General features: G+C 57.2%; 1 protein-coding gene across 1 annotated transcript; it reads right to left on the bottom strand.

Moving 5' to 3' along the window:
* Positions 1-590: 590 nt before the first annotated feature.
* TMEM143 (transmembrane protein 143) lies at positions 591-19695 on the bottom strand. Its single transcript, XM_047077707.1, has 8 exons — positions 19431-19695; positions 18842-19082; positions 17392-17496; positions 9114-9308; positions 8157-8284; positions 6871-7150; positions 2364-2553; positions 591-1704 (listed from the first exon to the last, which is right to left on the bottom strand). The coding sequence occupies exons 1-8, from the start codon at positions 19451-19453 to the stop codon at positions 1490-1492; spliced, it is 1377 nt and encodes a 458-aa protein (XP_046933663.1). The 5' UTR covers positions 19454-19695; the 3' UTR covers positions 591-1489.
* Between the last annotated feature and the right edge of the window lie 441 nt (positions 19696-20136).

Genomic DNA, 20136 nt, shown 5'->3' with positions numbered 1-20136 from the left:
CTTGTACAAGGGTGTCTTTCTCTCAACCAGGCAGGATGTGCGTTGTTCTAGATTGTTGGTCTCGGCCCCCACCCCCCCACCGAAGACACTTTTCTATTTCCTTCTTGGAACTCAGTCTCCTTCTCTCATTAGGACAACCCCTCTTCTTTCCCCTCCCACATCCAATTCTGCCTCTAACCCGTATGACACCTTAGTAAAAATGAGCTGCCACCCCCCCCCCACCTTCTCCAGGCTTACTCAGCCCATTAGGAGGCATGTGGGGGGTGGAGGGATGGCTGGATTTCACCTCCACCGGTGCCCTGGCTTGTGTGCCTTTGGCAGTGAACAACTTGCACAACGGCACATGGCTGTCCTATCTCCCTTGCTCATAAGACCCAGTCTTTTGGGGAGCCAGGTTTTCTCTCAGATCTTCTTCCGTTACCACAGGCAGTCTCCTTCACCAACTGCGAACCCAGTCTCTCCCTAGGGTGACAGCTTTTTCTGCCTAGGACCCACCCAAATGCAGTTTTCCCCAAGACCCAGTCTCTTCCTTCAAGGATTCTGATGCTGTCCTTCTCTCCAACCCCTGCAGCTACCCCCACTCATCCAGATTCATTGCACACGATTTATTCCTTTGGGAGAGAGGACGAGGGCGAAATTGATAGACCAATAAATATTGCACAGGCCACTGGTGGAAGAAAGATCCAGACCGAGGTAGTTTCTGCCGAAAGGGTGAGGGGCCCGGGCAGGAAAGGCACCTGAGGTTGGTTGGGCCTGAGTTGGAAATGCGTCTTGGAGGGAGGGTAGTCGCTGCTTCCTCCTGACCCGCGGTTTTCTGCCCGACACAAGGCTCGCAACCCCTTCAGCCTGGACAAGCTGATGAGCAGCTGACCAGATAGCCTGCCTTTATCAGCAGCGTCAATTCATGGAAAGATCAGGTTTCCTTTTAGAAATGTTGACTGGTTTCTTCTACGCAGCGCCAACTGGCAGCCCAGGGCTGCTGGTGCCCGGCAGCTGTCGTTGGCAGTTTGCCAGAGAGCAGGGCTGAGCGGCTCCCGTGGGCTGTGGGCTGGGGCCCCGCCTCGGCGAGCAAGTTGGGCAGTTAGCCCGGAGCGGGCTAAAAAGACAATGATCGCTGGCCTCGGGAAGATACAGTCTAACAACTGTGCCCAGTGGTTCGTAGCACTGAGCAGCTCTGATTGGCTGACACTCCTCCTCGGTCGAACCCCGTTTGGATGTTTACGGCGGGGGTGGGACTAAGCGATGGAACCGCCGCAGAAGCCAAAAAGCTTCGATTGGCTGCGCTGGGGCGGGGGCTTGCCTAGCAACCCTAGGCTGCCTCGATTGCCGGCTTTGTCTGAGAATACGGAGTAACGAAAGCGATTGCTTGTGGGTAAGTGGAAGTTGGGGAGGGGCAAAGCAGAAGTGGCTGTGATTGACAGCTCAGCGTGGAGGAGGCGGGGCTTAGTTCCTAACCAGGTGGCTGGGCGAGGCTGGGCAGTGGTTTCGCTCAGGGCTTGTCGCCACTGGGTGCGGACCGGGGGGACTCGGAAATGACTGCAGGCAACGCGTCTAGTTTGGGGAAACCCGGGGGCGGGTACATCCCGATGCTGGGGGTCAGGGCTTGCAGGTGGGCCAGGGCCCGAGTTCCGTTGAAGGCCACGTCACAGCCCGACTGGGCCAGAAGCCAGTTCTCTACCTCGGACTGGAGCCACAGGGAGGTCTCTGCAGGGGGAGAAGCAGGTGTTGTGAGGAGGTGACTGGGGCCTGGAAGGACCCGGAAGGGACAGCAGGGAGGGCGCAGGACAGGGAATACAAGGGGTCCGGATTTGGGAGCAGCTTAGAGGTCCGCTTGAGGCTAGGAAGGGTCCGACTCTGGGGCTCTCGTCTAGGGACAAGTCAGGGCCTCTTGTTCAGGGAAGGGTGGAGGTTCCTGTCAACCTGGGGCTCCCAGGGGGAGGGGGCAAGAGCCTCTTTTGGAAGGAGCGCTGGGCAAGGTGGGAGCAAAGGAGGGCATGCCACAACAGGAGACTGATGACCCGAGACCCTAATCCAGGAGGAGGTCAGGATAGGGAAGTCGGTCACCCCAGGGAGGGACCAGATCCATCATGATCGGAAGCTGGGTTCAGGGGTTCCCATCGGCATGCTGAGCGCCGAGGTCACCTGGGATGTTATAGGTCAGACTCGCCCGTAGGAACCGGGAGTACTGGGCCTGCGCGGTGAGGGGGGGGGTGGCGTCCTCAATGGGGTGGGGCCAGTTGGGAATGGGGGGGCGGAGTCTTGACCGTGTAGGGTATGAATGGAGTTCGTTTCAGGTGGGGCCACGTCAGTTCTGGGCCGCGATGGGATGCGGGCGGGGGCGGGGCCCCGGGGCCGAGTCCTACCTTCCGGCGCGCCGCGGGCGGTCCGGGGCAGCCGGGCCAGGAAGCTGTGCGCCAGCAGGGCCTCCTTGGCGTGCTCCTCCTGCGCGCGCAGGGCCAGGGCGCTGAGCAGCTCCGAGTTGTTCGAGGTGCTGCGGTAGTAGAGCATGTGCGCCAACTCCAGCGCCTGCGCGCTGCGCCGCTGTCCGAACATCTGCGGGCGGGACAGCGCCCCGCGGGCTCAGCGGCGCGACGGGGTGGGAGGGGGCAGGGCCGCCCGGGGCCCCACGCCCCCCACCCCGACACCCACCCCACCCCCAGCCACTCAACGCTGGCATGGTCCTTTCCGCGGGCTCCCGGGCCCTCCCCGGACCTCTTCGGGTTCTGGTCCCCGGGGCTACAGTGATTTTTTTTTTTTTTTAAGTCCTTATCTTTTTAGGCACACACTAAAGTATTTCCAGAGGGCATGTCTAGGATTTGCTTCCGAATAACCCAGTGGTGGGAGGGCAGGGGGCGTGTAGGTGGACCCGGATTGACTTTGATAATTAGAGACTCGGGGATGCCCAGGAGCTCATCAAGTGCTTTTAATCCCACAGTTGTTTGAACTTTTTCCATAGTAAGAAGGGTTTACATATGAAATTGTCAAGAGAAGTGCTAACAGAAAACAAATACTCCAAACCTCCTTGAGGGAAAGAAGTCTGGGGCCTCCTTCTCCACACTTTGCCCCCTCCTCTCCCGGACCCCGATCCCCATGCTTGGTGTCCCCCAAGGAAGGAAATGAGAGCCCACCAGTGCCCTCTGGGGCTCACGCTTGAATCCTCCACTCAGATTCCTCCGTTCAGCCACAAAATGAGTTCAACACTGCTGGGTCTCATAGCCTGGCAGGCTGGGGCCAACTGTGAGCCCTTGGCCCAAACCTAAATCCTCCGGGAACACTATCAGTGAGCCCGGCTAGATGGCAGGAAAGGGTCAGAGAGTCAACAAGAGGTTTAAGAGGCTCTTGGCACAAAGCCGGGCCCACAACGGCCAGGGCGTTTCAACATCAGCTACTATGGAATATTCGTCCACACTCCAGGCTGGCTGCTGTCTTTTATTTTTTTATATTTTTATTAAAAAAAATTTTAAATTATATTTATTTTGAGAGAGACAGAGTGTGAGTCGGGGGATGGGTAGAGAGAGAGGGAGACACAGAATCCGAAACAGGCTCCAGGCTCCGAGCTGTCAGCACAGAGCCCGACGCGGAGCGATGCGGGGCTCGAACCCACAAACCATGAGATCATGACGTAAGCTGAAGTTGGACGTTTAACTGACGGAGCCACCCAGGCGCCCCAGGCTGCCATCTTTTAAATGCACGGGCTGTCTGCCCATCTTGCGCGGAGAACTAAGGTGAAATGCCTGTGAAGGCAGCCCAGCCGTGGAAATCGCTCAGATCACTGCCAGGGACCGATGACACGGTTGTGCGCGACCGTGCCCCCTCTTCTTACGAGCCCAGCCCGGCACGGGGTGCGTCCCTGCGTTGGAACGAATCGCCATCGCTTCGGTTGAAGGCGAGGTGTAGGAAGGGCGCGTGTTAGGGACGGTCTGGGATGAAATACACGTTGGGTTTTGTGTCTGTTTCGGCCACGCTCATGGAGCTGAATTCTCTTACGTTAAGTGAGCAGGTCACGCCACATTCCGTGGCACGCAGATGAGGCCGGGCCTCTCGCTGAGGACACACCGGCTGCCACCTGGGTGTTCCCTTCAACAACCAAGACGCCTTCCCTCAGCCCACCTCCTGGCCTGCCGGTTCCCCCTCTCTGCGCTGTCCCCTCCTCTCCCAGCCGCCTGGTGCATGGCCTCCTCCCGCCGGCCTCTGCCCCTTCCGGTATGTCTCTGCACAGCCCCAGAACTGACCCCGCTCCCCCCTTGCTCACAGCCCTGCCGTGGCTCCCCAGCGCCCTCAGAGAGCCCGAGCTCCTTGGCCAAGGCCCTGTGTGGCCCGGCCCCTGAAGGTTTCTCCCGCTGGCCTCCTGCTCCTCCTCTCTGAACGCAGCCCGTGCCGATGAGCCAATTTAACCCCCGAACAGTATCCCGAGCTGCCCTCTCTCTCGGGCCTCTGGGGCCTCAGAACAAGCCAAGTCACCCCTGGGCTGCTCTGAGAAAACACTCACTGCCTCAATCCTCAAGGCTCAGGCCTCGAGGACGCTGCGTCCCCCAGATGGGCAGCTGTGTCATCGGGCTCCTGCGGTGTCCACTGCGACCTCCGCATGTCTCCCTCCAGGGAGAGATCTCTGGGCTGCTTGCTTCTCAACAAGCCCGGCCCTGCTCTGTGCTGAGCTGAGGGGGCCCACGCTGAACCAGGGCCAGCTCCGGGGACCTCGGGGATGGGCTGGAGGGGACCGATGGGGAGGCTGGGAAGGCCTGGGCTGGGGCCAGGACAGAGGGAACGAGACGGGGCACAATATCGGGGCAGGAAGGACAGACTAGGGGGTAGGGCGAGGGCAGCTTCAGGGTCTAGCGGTGACAGGGGGCACAGGGCCCTCTGCAGACAGAGAACCAGGACGAGGAGCAGGTGTGTGGGGAGCCGCCGCTGGAGGGGAGGGCAAAGGGGGCCCGGAGCTGGCGGCCCCAGGCTGGGCGCGGAGCATCCGATCTGGGAGATGGAAGAAAGCTGTCGGCGGAAACGCCAGAAGTGGATGAGCTCTTCGAGGGGGGGAAAGAAAGAAAGGGCAGAATCACCTGAGACCGGCCCCTTAGACAGGGGCTCGGGATGAAGGGGGGTTGGGGAGGAAGGATCCTGAGCTCAGTGGGATGTGGGGCGTGTGGGAAGGGCTCGGGCGTGTCCAGGGGGCGGGTGGGGTGGGGGGCTGGAGACTGGGAGAGACGCCTGCACCAGAGACAGATATCTGGGAGCCACCGACACACAGGAGGGAACAAGTGTGCACGGGGAGGGGCGGCTGGAAGGAGGCTGGGAGGGCTCACGGTCAAGGGTTGGAGGCTCCGCCCAGAGCGTGGGAAACCATTTAACGGATGCGTCACATTAACTAGTGAACCGGGTTTGGAACTGGGCCCCTCAGAGGGGCGCCCGGGGGGCTTAGTCCGTTAAGCGTCGGACTCTTGATTTCGGCTCACGTTTTCGTGAGTTCGAGCCCCGCGTCCGGCTCTGTGCTGATGGCACGGAGCCTGCCTGGGATCCTGTCTCTCCTTCTCTGTCCCCCCTCTCCCCTACCGCTATGCTCGTTCTCTCTCTCTCAAAATAGATAAATAAACTTGAACAAATAAAATAAAATAAATAAATAGGGGCCTCTGAGGCGGGACGGATGGTCCCCCCGGGGCTGGGACTCTGGGTGCCCCCCCAGACCACTTGACACCCTTCCCAGCCTCCCTGCTCTTGGTCTCATAGCCCCACCCCTCCATGGAGGCTGCAGGCTCCCTCGGGGCCTGCAATTCTTCCATAGCAGCTGCTGCCCAGTGGCTAAACCCCAGGGTCCCTATTCTGGCATTCAAGGCCCTTGCCACTCTCTAGGGCCTCACTTCTCCACCCTGGACCCCGGACTCCGGCCCTGCGAGATCCCCCCCCCCCCCCCCCGCTGTGCCTGCCCAGCCCCTTTCTCCACCGGGTTCACTCCTCCCCTTTCAAACGGGAGGCTGACTGACGTCAGCCCAGGTCATGATCTCATGGTTCGTGAGTTCGAGCCCCACCCTGCGCTCACTGCTGTCAGCGAGGAGCCCACTTTGGATCCTCTGTCCCCCTCTCTCTCTGCCCTGCACACTCTCTCTCTCTCTCTCTCTCTCAAAAATAAATAAACATTAAAAAAAAAAAAAAGCTTCCTTTAGATCCTGCCTGACCCCTGGTCCTCAGCAGCTACCCCCACCCCCAGCCCTTCACCCTCTCAGCCAGCACAGCCTGGCTATTATCTGCGGGATTTATTATCATTGTCCTGAGAGCCTGCTGGGATGGCTGTAAACAGCTTGAAAACCAATGAACCAGTGAGTGAATGATCAAGCACAATGGAGTCCACACACCAGTCCACACTCCTGGGGCCGGTGCCAACCCTGGGGAGAATTGGTAAAAGGCAGCCCCTCTCCCCCGGCCGACTCAGCCTCAAGACAGCACACAGGGCACAAGTTAGGTTTCAGCCCCACCCCTCCTGCCACCAGGCCCTCAGCTCTGAATCCTTGGATGGTGAACAACCTGTGCAACTGTATCAGGCGGCCCTGCATTCACATGTAGCAGAATCAGGAAGGGAGTGTGTTAAAAATATAGTTTCCCGGGCCCCAGGCCCAGTTTCCCGTTGAGTCCATTCGGGCTGGAGCTCAGGGAGGCTGCCCCGATAAAACAGCTCGCCTGGTGATAACGACGCCCCGGCCAGGATGAGGAAGGAAGGAAGGAAAGGAGGCGGGAGGGAAAGGAAGAATGACTGAGGGAAGGAGGGAAGGCATGAAGCAGATTAACGCCGGAAATAAACCAAAATAGAGGGTGGCCTGACCTTGGGGCCGAACGAACGCGCAGAGGCAGGGACCCAAGAAGTGTGGCGGGCAGTCCCCTTACCTTGGAGGCCCGCAGGCCCATGAAGGCGGCAAAGAGCAACAGCAGCAGGGAGGTGGCCATCTTGAGGTCCGAGAGCACCACCATGCCCACGTTGACAAAGAACACCACGCCCGAGACGAAAAGCGTGACGTTGAGCAGCGCACGCTGCAGGGTGGGCGTGCGCACCTTCAGCTCGGGCAGCAGCTGCTCCAGACCCTCCAGCGGCGTGTCCTTGAAGCTCTTCAGCACCAGGTGCCCCCGCTTCGTTCGGGCCGCTAGCACCACCCGCTTGAAGTACCTCCTGACGGACCGAGACACAAGGGGCGAGGTGGTCAGGACCGCCCCGGGGAGCCCCCTCCAGCCCCCCCGGGGCGCCCTCTCTAGCTCTGCAGTAACGCGGTCATTTTCAAGGCTGCTACCCCAAGGTGGTGGGAGGAAAGTCAGACCTACGCCAAGGGTCCAACCACAGGGCGTCAGCTGAACAATGCAATCCCCGGTTATTGGACACAACCATGGCTTCTGGTTTCCTGGGCTTGGTAAATGAGAGCTGAATAGACTGTCTTTTCTTTAGTTCTGGTTTTTTGTTTGTGTGTTTTATTTATTTATTTATTTATTTTTTTTTTTTTTTTCAAATTCAAATTCTACTTGTAACTTAGAGTGCCTGCCAGGTGCCAGGGAGTGCTACGAAGCTCTGGAGAGACAATCGCCGCCTTGGTGGAGCTTATAATCCAGCGCGAGAGACAGACAATTAAACACACAGCCTGCAAAGTATAAATATCTCCTTGGAATAGATTCCTGGAAACGGAATTGCCGCTTTAGGGGCGTGAGGGCTTTTTGTCTTCGGCGGTGTTTTTTGTTTTGTTTTGTTTTGTTTTGCTTTGCTTTTTTGGATTCGTGACCATATCTGATAAACTGATTTCCAGAAGGATTGGGTAATTTATAGGCCCAAGGGAAGATCTGGCTCTCCTGACCCTGCTCTGTATTTGAAGGGCCTCCGTTCAAAATATGAGGCTCATCGGAGTCCTGGTGGCGCCATTTCTTCAGAATGTGGCCTTCCTTTGCTTGAGGCTCCGCTTTCCTCATTTGGAAAATGGGGACAAGTGTCGCTCCCCTTTCTCTTCCCCTGGGAATGCTAGTTCTTATGTTCCCCCTGGGAAGGAAAGGCGGCATTTGGGTGATCTCCCCGCCCCCTTTCTCGACTTCCCACCCAGGGCCCAGACACCCAAATGCAGACACTGACCTGCAGTCCCCTCTCGACTCTAACCTTGCTCCCTCTCGCTGCAGCTGGGGAACAAGGGCCGCCTCACCTCTCTGCGGGGGGCGACCTGATGAAGCCACGTTTGGAGCCCACGCTGGACTTACGGGGGATCTGCCCGACTCGCTGGCCCAGGGCCCAGAACTGCATGTAGATATACTGATCCAAATTTACTGTCACCTGACAAGGGGGACAAAGGAAGCAGAGGCGAATGAGCATGGTCTGCGGTGAGAGCACAGGTTACTGGAATTAGATGCCCCTTCTCCCAGTGATGTCCACCCTCCTCCCAGGCTTATCATCACCCGGTGTTTAGGCAGGGTGGCCCTGTATGGTTGCTCGTGTTGTGTACTGCGCAAGGGCATACTATCTGAGATGGCACCATTTACCTCACAGTCATTTTTACTGCCATATTTCTGAGAATCTAAGGTGCCACCGATTGTAAGATATGACAGTGTGACATTGTGTAAGCTTAAGGTACACGACATTTTACTTTGATGCATTTATATATTGTAATATGACTGTCGATTGGATCCTCCATCACCTTATGAAGCAATTGAAAGAGAAAATATGTTGCCAATTAACACTAGGCCACACCGCCACTTAGAAGCTATTTTCCGATTTCAGGGACAATAGAATGTGACTTCAGTAAAAAGTATGTCTTAAAAACATCGTTAAAATGGGGGAGTTTGGAAGATTATAGTACTTTTACTATCTTTTTTTTTTTTTTACTTTAACGATTAATGAGCATTTCGTATTACTTATTATTACAGTTCTCTGGCAGATGGCGAGAAAGCCTCTAATCCTAAGAAGGTCCGTTTCTCACGTTTCCTTTTTCCAACAGATGGCAGTGGACCGACTGGGAAAGAGGTGCCCTAGTCTAATTCACCGAGAACGCTGCACGGGCTCACGCCCTGCGTTCAGGACAACTCCCAGCAGCCTCTGCCTCCCAAAGGCTCATCCCTGCCCCCAGGCCTTCCGGTGTTTTGGTCCTCCTCTGGAAGACAGGCACCTGGACCTCATCCTGAGGGTGGTGGACCACCAGAGCGTAGGCCAGAGCGTCCTCAGACAGCGGGGAGAAATTGGCCTGGGCCAGCAGGGGCTCCAGAGCCTGGAGCACCTCCTGTTCGTTGGACAGACGCTGTGGGTCCGTAAGCGAAGGCTGGTCGAGGGTCTCCCTGTCGGGGTTGATGGGGTCATACAAGGCCTGAGGAGAGAGTCAGAGAGAAGAGAGACGGGCTAGGGCGCGGCATGAGGGATTGCTCCCGGCCCCATCCCTCAGATGACGGGGGACCCCAGGGCTTGTGCCGGGCCCTCTTCCCTTTCCTCTCTCTGAGCGCACCCTAAATAGCCTCGTTATTCCCGTGCCTTTAAACACCGCTCTGTGCGTCTCTATGTATCTGTGCGCGACTCGCGTCTCCAGCCCGGACCCGTCCTCCAGGTTCTGGACCTAATATCCAGTTCCGGGGCTTGAGCGTCTGTCCTGTCCCTCCTCCCCCAGTAACAGACGGGAAGGTGGACGCAGCAATGCGCAGAGAGAATACGTTTCCCGGTTTCCCCTCCAAAACCTATCCCCCCCCCCACCTCCAGTCAGCCTTGGCCTCTACCCTGAGCGTCAGACTCTCATATTCAAAGATCTCTGACATCTCCCGTTGGAAACGCCACCTTACATCTAACACGGCCCAAGGAGAATGCTTCGTTCCTTCCTCTCCCTCCCCCCAGCCTTCTCCCTTCAGGAAAGGGCACTGCCTGATTCATTCGGATGCTCTGGTCAGACACCTCGGAGGCATCCTTGATTCCTTTCTTGTGGTCGCCCCCTGGTCCAGACCTTTTGCAAGTTCACTGGCTAGACCTCCGAGGAGTCCTCGAATCCATCGTTCCCCTCCCCCCACCCCCATCTCCAGTAACCCCTTCTCGTCCCGGCTACCTGTCCTCTCCCCCAAACAACTGCATTGGGCTCCTTCTCTCGCCACTCTTTTAAATTTTTTAACGTTTTTATTTATTTTGAGAGACAGAGCGAGAGTGGGGGAGGAACAGAGAGAGAGGGAGACACGGGAGCCGAAGCAGTGGCTCCAGGCTCTGAGCCGTCAGCACAGAGCCCGACGCGGGGCTCGAACCCACAAACCATGAGACCATGACCTGAGCCGAAGTCAGACGCTCAACCGACTGAGCCACCCAGGCGCCCCTTCTCTCGCCTCTCCTACACCGTGCTCCACGAAACTGTCGCACCAAGAGCTTATTTATTATTTAGACTATAAACAGATCCCACACCCTCTCCCCGCGGTGGCTTCCCCCCTGCCCTTGGAATAAATACCAGAGTCGTTCCACCGCCTCCAAGGCCCCTCGCAAACTGGCCTCCCCCCTGCCCACCTCATCTTATGCACCCATCCCTCCCTACCCACCTTGCAAAAACTTGTGGACTGAATGGATGGACGGATGGACGGATGGACGGATGAACAAATGAATGAGTGAGTGAGCGAACTGCTGGGTGCCTAGCCTATTTGCCGGTTTCAGGAAGACACGTGACTCACGCCAGACTATGCGGCACAGGGGACTCACTCGTCCATTAAACGAGCCCAACTCTCCGTGTCTCCCAGGAGAGGTAGCCTTAAGGAACCACTTGTCCGGGCCAAGTGCAGGGTTGAATGAGTGGAAGGGAAGAGGGTCTACCAGCGGCCGGAACGGCCTGGGCAGAGGTCCGGAGGTGGGAAGGCCCACGACCTTGGAAACGACGGAGCAGGAAACAACCTGGCAGCCGAGCCTGGCAAACCCCCTTTGGAATGAACCCCCAGGGCTGGGGCGGGCGCCAGGGGGGCGGGACTGCAGCCGGAAGTCCCTGCTGTTCTCAGACTCAGAGAGTGACCTTGAGAAATTTCACTTCCGGGACAGAGCTGGGGTTTGACAGGGAGGGAAGCTCAGAGCTGGAGGAGAGAGAGAGAAATCGGTATTCGGCAAGCATCCGCCGCGCGCTAGATTCTCCGCTGGGCACTTGACATCCACGCAGGGCTTCCGGCCAGAAACCTGGAGGCCGCAGGTGACCCCCGGCTCCTCCCCTCCCCCACACCTTGAACCCTGCTGATTCTCCCTCCGAAACAGGCCCCCTTTGCCCACCGACCCCACCCCGTCCACACCACCAACTCCTCTTCCTACCTGGATGAGTCCAGCGGCCTTCTCAGTGGCCTCCCCAAAGCCCCTCGCCCCACCCTCAACCACCTGTCCTGTCTACACGGCAGCCAAGATTCCATCGCACCACGAGAACAACAGTAATAAATGATAACGCGCGGTTACATAGCGCTTGCTGTGTGTCGGGCACTGTTTGAAGCAGGTTGTGCACGCGTTATGCACATAAGGTGACGATGGCCCCTGTGGTTATCCTCGTTTAGAGATGTGGGAAATGAGGCACAGAGAGGTTAAGGAACTGCCTGAGGACACACAGCCAGGAAGTGGCATATCAGGAATTACACATGTAATCATGTCAATCTCCTGCAAAACTCATTCCGAGGCTCCCACTGCCCTCAGGAAGTAGGACCGTGCTCTGGACCGTGTCCTTCCCGCAAGGCCTCCCAGGACCTAACACCACGGTCCCCCTTGGTGGCTCACAATGGTTTTAGTTCCTCCAGGCACAGGGATGTTGCACATGCTGTTAAGAGACTCTCCCTGCCCCCCACTCCCCTCCTCCTTCCCTTTCCGCGACTGAAGTCCCACTCTTCTATCGTATTCCAGCTCCCTTCTCGCCCTCAAAAAGCCCCCCTCCGTTCCTTAGGCTGAGCAGAGCCGCCTTGCGTGGTTGGGCAGATTGTACACTGCACAAATGTGCCAGTCTAACATAAGCACCGTTGTAGATGCTGTCGACCCATACATTTATCGGAACAGTCGCCCTTTCAGATGGAAATAAAGGGTCTAGAGCAGCACGTTCCAAAAGAACTGCCTCCAAGGATAGAAACATCTAGATCTGCACCATCCAATACCTCACCACTGGTCACCGGTGGCTCCGGAACACTTGAAACATGGCAAACACAATTTCGGACGCAATTTCTAAATTTTATTTCATTTCAGCGCCCTCACATTTAAACAGCCACATGGGGCTAGCAGCTGCCAATGTCGCGTGCACAGCACCAGGCGACGGAAAGGGGTGCGTTTTCTGATATGCACACAGACTTCAGTTCAGAAACCAAGGTCAAGCTTCGTTACGCGCTGGCACGAACTGCACCCTGGGAGTTCACTGTGTGGCTGTATCTGTTCGTCGGGGGGAAGGTGTCTGACTCACAACTGTCCCTGCCACCCAAGTTCAGCTGTCTGAGGGCAGGGTACGGGCCCGAGTCTGCTGCTCAGGTGGGTCCTGAGCGCCGGACTTACATGCCAAGAGCCTACTCGACGCGTGGCCACAGACGTCCGACGGGCGTCTCGACACCTCCACGCGGGCATCCGACGGGCATCCTCTCAAAGGCACTACGTCCCAAACTGGGGTCCTGAGACCCCTCCCCAGATCTGCTCCTCCCGCCACACTACCCACCTTAGAAGCGTCCAAGCCCATCCTTCCAGGTGCCCACCCTGAACCCATCGGCAAATCCCTGATGGACCCCCATTCAAAACGGATCCAGAATCCAACCACTTCTTCCCACCACCCCTCCTCCTCCACGCGCCAAGTCTGAGCCCCCCCTTGCCCTTGCCCTGCTCCCATCCTCCAGCCCCAACCCAGTCTGTTCCCCGGGAAGCCGCCGGAGGGCGCCCGTCGTAATAGAAGGCAGCTCACATCCCGCTGCTTAGAGCCCTCTGGTGGCTTCCACATCACTTAGAGTCCAAGCAAAGTCCTCACTGTGTCCCACAAGGCTCTGGGCCCTCATCTCCAGCCCTCTCCCCTGTGCTCGCTCAGTTCTAGCCCCACCAGCCTCCTTGCTATCCCTCCTATACACCATGCACAGCCCTGCCGCAGGGCCTTTGCACTTACTGTTCCCACAGATCTCCTCATGGCTCTCCCTCTTGCCTCCTTCTGGTCTCTGCTCAAATGTCGCCGCCTCAGTGAGGCCTCCCCTGACTGCTCTCCCTAAAACTGCAAAACATTCCTGTTTGCTAATTTCTTCTTACTTAGGGTTACCAGATTTAGCCAAAAAAAAAAAAAAAAAAAAAAAAGCAATACAGTATACCAGGTGAGATTTGATTTCCAGATCAACAACTAATAATTATTTGGCCTCAGTATGTCCCGTGCAATATTTGAGGACTGCGTTACATAGGACATGATTATACTAAAAAAAAAAAAATTATTCCCAGCTTATCTGAAATTCAAATTTAACAAGGTGGAGAGGGTTGAATGGTGTCCCCTCAGAACCTCAGAATCTGACTTCATTTGGAAATAGGGTCTTTGCAAGTCTAAGCAGTAAGAATCCCAGGGTGAGACCATCCTGGATTCGGGTGGGCCCTATATCCAGTGACGGTGGCCTTTATAGGAGACAGAGAAGGGCACGCAGGGCCACAGAGAAGAAGGTGATGTGAAGACGGAGACAGAGATTGGACTGTCGTGGCTATGAGCCAAGGAAGGCTGACAATGGCAGTCACTGTCCTCCAGGACCGGGCACGGGGTGGTTCCCCCCTCAGAGCCTCCGCGAGAAACCCACCCCGCCCACACTTTGATTTTGGACTTCTGGCCTCCCGAGCTCCGAGAGAACAAATTTCTGTGGTTTTCGGCCACCCGCTTTACGGTGATTTGTGATGGCAGCAGTTGGAAACAAATAAACCGGGTGCCCTGTGCTTGATCTGTCAACTTCCTCCTCAGTACTTGGAGCCTCTTCACACATTTCACTTCCTTACCGTCTCTTTTTTTTTTTTTTTTTTAACTCTTTTAAGTGAACTCTACCCCGACATGGGGCTCGAACTCACGCCCCCAAGATCAAGAGTCGAATATGCTCCACCGACCGGGCCAGCCAGGCGCCCCTGCGTCTTCGCCGTCTTGAAGATCTGGGTCCTTCCCTAGAACGTGATCCCATGAGGCAGAGACGCCCATCGGTCAGGCTCACCACTACGTCCTGGGGCCTGGAACCATTTGGAGGACGCAGTAGGTGCTCAAGAAATATCTGCTGTGCACTCACGGATGAATGAATGAGGGAAAGGAGGCGCAGACAGAGGTCACCTGCCAAGGTCACCCACACAGGTAGTGAACAATGAAGCTAGCTGTTCTTTTCCTGCCCCAGGCCGCTTCCTCGAGGGACTCAGGTCACCAGCAAAGGGTCACCCATGTGTCCCACCTGTCTCTATAGCTCTTCCCTTCTCCTCCTAGCATCGCAACTTAGAATCTCCTACCTCAGTGGAAATATGCATCTCTGCTGTATACGTTTTCTATGTTTCCATATGTTTTTTAAATTCTTAAAAATGTTTAAGTTTATTTATTTATTTTTGAGAGATACACAGAGAGAGAGAGAGAGAGAGAAAGAGCACAAGCATGAACGGGGATGGGAAAGAGAGAGGGAGAGAGAGAGAGACTCCCAAGCAGGCCCCACCCTGTCAGCACGGAGCCCAATGAGGGGCTTGAACCCACAGACTGTGAGATCATGACCCAAGCAGAGATCAAAAGCCGGACGCTTAGCTGACTGAGCCACCCACCGCCCCATGTGTTCCTGTACATTTAAATGTTCACATAATAAAATGCTTTTGGGGGCACCTGGGTGGCTCAGTCGGTGAGTGCCCGACTTGGGCTCAGGACATGATCTCACAGTTCGTGAGTTCAAGCCCTGCATCGGGCTCTCTGCTGTCAGCGCAGAGCCCGCTTCGGATCCTCTGTCCCCCCCTCTCTCTGCCCCTCCCCTGCTTGCACTCTCTCAAAAAATAAATAAAAAACATTTTTTAAAATCATAAAATGTGGGGCGCCTGGGTGGCGCAGTCGGTTGGGCGTCCGACTTCAGCCAGGTCACGATCTCGCGGTCCGTGAGTTCGAGCCCCGCGTCAGGCTCTGGGCTGATGGCTCGGAGCCTGGAGCCTGTTTCCGATTCTGTGTCTCCCTCTCTCTCTGCCCCTCCCCCGTTCATGCTCTGTCTCTCTCTGTCCCAAAAATAAATTAAAAAAAAAAATCATAAAATGAATGAATGAATGAATGAATGAATAAAGAAAGAAAATGATCTTTTTCAACAACGTTTTTGAAAAACCCTGCCTCCTGGGGTCCCCGGGCTAGGGCTCAGAGGCAGCTGGACATGGGGGCAAATCGTAGCTCAGCCAGGCCCTCTCAGTGCCTCGGTTTCCGCCTCTGCAAACGGGGCTCCGGGCGGCTCCCCCTCGATTCCACAGGAAGGAGCCGACGAGCGCGACCCAGAGTGAGCTCAGCAATAAGGGGCCGATGTCACTGCTACTCAAAGCAGAGAGGGGCCGTGTCCGAGGGCAGCGGCAGGGGAGCAGGCCTGGGGTGTCCAAACCCCGCACCTTCCGAAGGACCGGCCATCGACTGGGCTCTTGGGATAACTTCTAGGCCCTTGGAAATGTTCTGCCCGATCGGAGGGTCTTGCTCGGACGCACTCGAACGGGTGGCTCAGTCGGGTACTCGTCGGACTCTCGATTTTGGCTCATGATCTCGGGGTGCGTGAGATCGAGCCTCACGTCGAGCTCTGCGCTGAAAGCGCAGGCCCTGCTTAGGATTCTTTCTCTTCCCCTCTCCCTGCCCAGTAGCTAGTCTATGCTAACAATGTGGTTCATGGCGGGGCCTCGGGCCATGAAGTAGCAGTTTGACCTCTGGAGGGGCTGGTGACTGAGTAGCTCAGGTCAGCTACGGAGGCGCTGACAGACCCCCTCCCCCCACCCCCTGCCCCGTAAAATCCTGGACACCAGTTGGGGCACCTGGCTGCCTCAGTGGGTGGGGCATGTGACTCTTGATCTCCGGCTTGTGAGTTGGAGCCTCCCGTTAGGGGTAGAGATTCCTCGAAAATAAGATCTTTAGGGGACGCCTGGGTGGCCCAGTCAGTTAAACATCCGACCCTTGATTTCAGCTCAGGTCATGATCTCACGGTTGTGAGATCGAGCCCCGAATCTCTGCAAAGCTGTGCATTGACAGTGTGGAGCCCGCTTGGGATTCTCTCTCTCTCTCTCTCTCTCTCTCTGTCTCTGTCTGCCCCTCCACTGCCCCCACCCCCCACCCCGGCCCCATCGCCTTTTTCCTTTCGCTCGTCTTGTTTTGTTCGCCACCCTCCTTTCGTTGCAATAAACCACGACTGTGAGCACAAGGGCTTTTCTGAGCTCTGGGAGTCCCTCACAGAAGATCCCCGAAGCTGATCACCGTCTCCAGGACCCCCCACGCAGCCGGCATCCCGGGACGGGGAAGGAAGGGGACCCGGAGCATGTGGCTTCCTGACCTCCCTCCCTCCAGGGGTTCCGCTTCTCTCTCCGGCTGGCTCTTTGGCCGCCCCCCTCCCGGGGTCTAGTTCCCCATACTGATCTCAAGGCTGGGCGGATCCCAGGCTAAGCTAACCCCCTTGGTGGGCTTGTCCAGCACCATCTAAGTGCTCCCAGGGATGCTTCCCGGCCCAGCCCCCTCCCCCGACCCCCAGAGACCACATCCGGGTCCATCGCTCTACGAGGCTGGCTTAAAAGCATCTAAGATTCCCGAGTGCGAGACCGAGCTCCCGTCTTCCCCACAGACCTGCCTCCCGCCCCCGCCCCGTCTTCCGCGGCTCGGTAAATGGCAGCTCCGTTCTTTCAGAGGAATTGGAGGCACCCCCTGACTTTCTCCTTCCCCCCCATCGCCCGCCCGCACAGCCCAACGCCAGTGCCTTCCAACCATTACCAGCGTCCAGACCACTTTTCCCCGCGTCCACCGCTATTACTCTTGCTGGGGTGGCCATTATCCCTCAGCTGGACAAACATAATAGACTCTGAATAGATCTCCCTGCCTCTGACAGGCTGTTCCAGAAGGTGCCCGCTAACACCTGAATCAGCGCATGTCCCTCCTCTGCTCAGTAGCCCTCCCAGCTAACGTAGAAGTCAAGGCAAAGTCCCCCCCACTACCCACAAGGCCAGGCACAGTTTGCCCCCGATGCCTCTCTGCCTTCATCTACGGCACAGTAGCCCCCTCGGGTTCTTCCAACACCCGTACCCCAGGGCCTTTGCACTTGCTTCCCCCCCCCCCCCGCTTGGAATGTGCCCACCCCCACCCCCACCCCCGCCCGGGCCACCAGACACCCATCGGGCTCTCTCCCTGTCTTCACTCGGGTCTGCATTCAACCATCACTGCTCAGAGCATAGCCAGGTTGTGTACCGGATGAATGGGTTAGGGCACAGGCACCCCAAGGCCAAGGTGGGCGGGGCCACGTCCTCACCTGCAGTCGGGCCAGGATGTGGTGGTAGTGGAACAAGGTGCAGAAGTCCACGTGCGCCGCAAACAACTCCAAGGCTGCCTTGTCCGCGGGGCTGGAGTGGAATTCCTGTAACCCCAGGAAACAAAACTCCTCTGTAGGCCTCCTTCCCCTTCCTCACGGGGAGGATTTCTTTCTCTGGCAGCTGTGGGCTTTCTAAAATTTTGTTTTGGGGGCGCCTAGGTGGCTCAGTGGCTCAAGCGTCAGACTTTGGCTCAGGTCATGATCTCCTGGTTCAGGTCCTGATCTCCCGGTTCGTGGGTTCGAGCCCCGCATCGGGCTCTGTGCTGACAGCTCGGAGCCTGGAGCCTGTTTCGGATTCTGTGTCTCCCTCTCTCTGACCCTCCCCTGTTCATGCTCTGTCTCTCCCTGTCTCAAAAATAAATAAAACGTTAAAAAAAAAAAAAAGAAGAAGAAGAAGCCGAGACTCCGAGCCAGGCCTGTCTGACTCCAGAACACACATATTTAACTCCTTCTTTGTGCTTCCTACCTCCGTGACCTAGGTGAACGCCTTTACCTTTCTAGGCCGGTTCCCTTATCAGCAACTGAGGATCACACCCACTTTGCCGGAGATCGATGGTGACAATCTAATGCCATCGTGTGTCCACATACATGCGTGTGTGTCTACGTATGTCTGATTTACGTGTGTGCTTGTGGGTCGAGTCTGGCACAGGCCTTAGTACAGACAGGTGTTCAATCAATAATTTTAAAATGAATGAATGATAACCCTCAATCATGACAAGTAGGATGATGACAGTGGGGCAGGAGCTTAGCTCTGGAGCCGGACCAGGACTCTCAGTGGAGCAGGTGCCTAATGCCTCACCATAGACCACAGTCCCTGCCCTGCTCTGGTCAGGCCACTTCGGTGCAAACCTGGGCCACAACGACACAGCCTTGAGCCAGTCACTTTCCTTCCCCTGCTTCAGTTACCTCATTTGTACAATGGGGATGACGGAAGTGTCTCTCTTACTGGGTTGTTCTGATGATCCAACAATGCACGGAAAATGCTTAGCACAGTGCCAAACAGTAAGAGCTCAAACAGTGTGATAATAATTATGATTAAAGCTTCATAAGTATGGTGATTATTATTAGGTAGCCGTAAGAGTACTGATGAGGATGATTATCATACCCATTTTGCAGAGGTAAAAACCATGCCCCAGAGAAGGCTTGTTCAAGCAAGACCCCAGAACAAGCTGGAGTCTGGAATCTCAACTACATCCTCGGCTCACAGAGCCCCCCCCACCCCGACCCCCGCCGCATTCCAACGCCACGCCCACCTGGGAGCACAAAGGGAACGGGAACTACAACTCCCAGGAGGCGCCAGGAGAGCCCTCTGCGGCACGTAGGGCTGTGCCGCCGCGATGCCTGCCGGGAGTCGTAGTCCCCGGGCTCTTGGACCCGGGACGGGCGGTACCTGTATCAGGAGGCGGAGCAGTTGCTCCTTGGAGAACGGGATGAACCGCTCGCGGTACTGCTGGGCCCAGTCGCGGGGCTCCGTGGGGTTCCACATCTTGCGGTACTCCCCCATCTTGGCCGCTAGCGACGACAGGGCCCGGGGGGGCCCGAGAAGCGTGGGCAACAGGGACCATACTCGGACCCTGGATCCCCAGACCCCCCGGGTCACCAGCAGCATAGCCAGACCCTTTCCCTGGAGCCTAAACAAGGGAAATGGGCAGGGGTCAAAGGTCATCTACAGGAAAAGCGCCCTCTCCACCTCCAGGGACCGTCCATACCCCAGGCAGGGCACAGAGCCCATCTGCCAGTCTTGTAGCCCGTCTTGCCTGTGCCCTCCCACACTGCTCATTTGGTCTGCGCCCCAGGCAGGAGTCGGAGCTTTTGAGTCCTGGGCGTTTTTCGGGCCCAGAGACCCTTTAGTTGTATAACGGATTTCTGCGGGGTCTAAGCAACAGGTGGATCTTAGGAGCATAGGAGAGGCTCGGAAAGGCTACATAGGGGATGCAGGGCGGCCCTCCCCCGGCCATGCAGTCCGCCGTCTCCCTCACCTTAGCCAACGCTCGACTGTCATTGAGCCTCCTGCGCATGCGTACGAAGGTGTCCTGGGTCCCCAAGGTTCGGCTTCAGCCTGCAGTAAGGCGCATGCGCAAAGCCTGGGTCACGGCGCGCTGTCCATCTTCCCTCCGCTGCCCTGTCTCAACCGCGCGTGCGCCATCTGCCAGCCTTTCTTCTCTCGCCTGGTTTGAGCGCGGCGCACGCGCTGCGGAAGTCTCTCCGTGTCCGCGCGCTTCAAAGAGAAGGGGGCGGAGCGGGCGCGAGACTCCCGGGAGGACTGGGTCGGGGCAGGGCTCCCGCGCGCCGCCAGCCAACGGCGGGCTGCCCAACGTCCGCGGAGGCCACGCCCCCGCTCGTGTCCGCTCTCGAGTAGGCGGGGAAAGGGCGGGGGGCGGGACTTGGCCGCAGCCAATCAGCTGTGGAGGAGCGAAAAGGCGGGAAAAAGCGGAACCAAAAGAAGGCGGAGGTGGCGCCGGAGACCGGGAGCGAAGGGTGGGCGGAAGGAAACGCCCGCCTCCAGGTGACGCAGACCGGGCCTCCGGAGTAGGGGTGGCCCTTTGTCAGGCAGCATCACCCCCAAGCCCCACCACCCCCATTCCAGATCCTTAAAGGGAAGACTCCAGTTCTAAAAAGGTAGCCTGGTGCCTGGGGCGCGAGGCCCCCTAATTCTGACGGGACAGCTCAGTTCGCAGCCCATGT

This window comes from Lynx rufus, unplaced genomic scaffold (assembly GCF_022079265.1).
Source record: "Lynx rufus isolate CCGP_SWC_20201006 ecotype Redwood Valley unplaced genomic scaffold, mLynRuf1.p SCAF_16, whole genome shotgun sequence".
Lineage (NCBI taxonomy): Eukaryota > Metazoa > Chordata > Mammalia > Carnivora > Felidae > Lynx > Lynx rufus.
Note: the sequence above shows the minus strand (reverse complement) of the source record. Positions and strands in the feature narration are given on the sequence as shown.

Excerpts from the sequence above, each read along its gene's own strand:
- TMEM143 (XM_047077707.1), bottom strand. The coding sequence starts at position 19,453 with ATGACAGTCGAGCGTTGGCTAAG. Across the intron at positions 8,285-9,113 it reads ACCCTCAGGATGAGGTCCAG|GTGACAGTAAATTTGGATCA; the intron begins GTGCCTGTCTTC and ends CCCCCTTGTCAG. Across the intron at positions 1,705-2,363 it reads CGCCCGCGGCGCGCCGGAAG|AGACCTCCCTGTGGCTCCAG; the intron begins GTAGGACTCGGC and ends CTCCCCCTGCAG.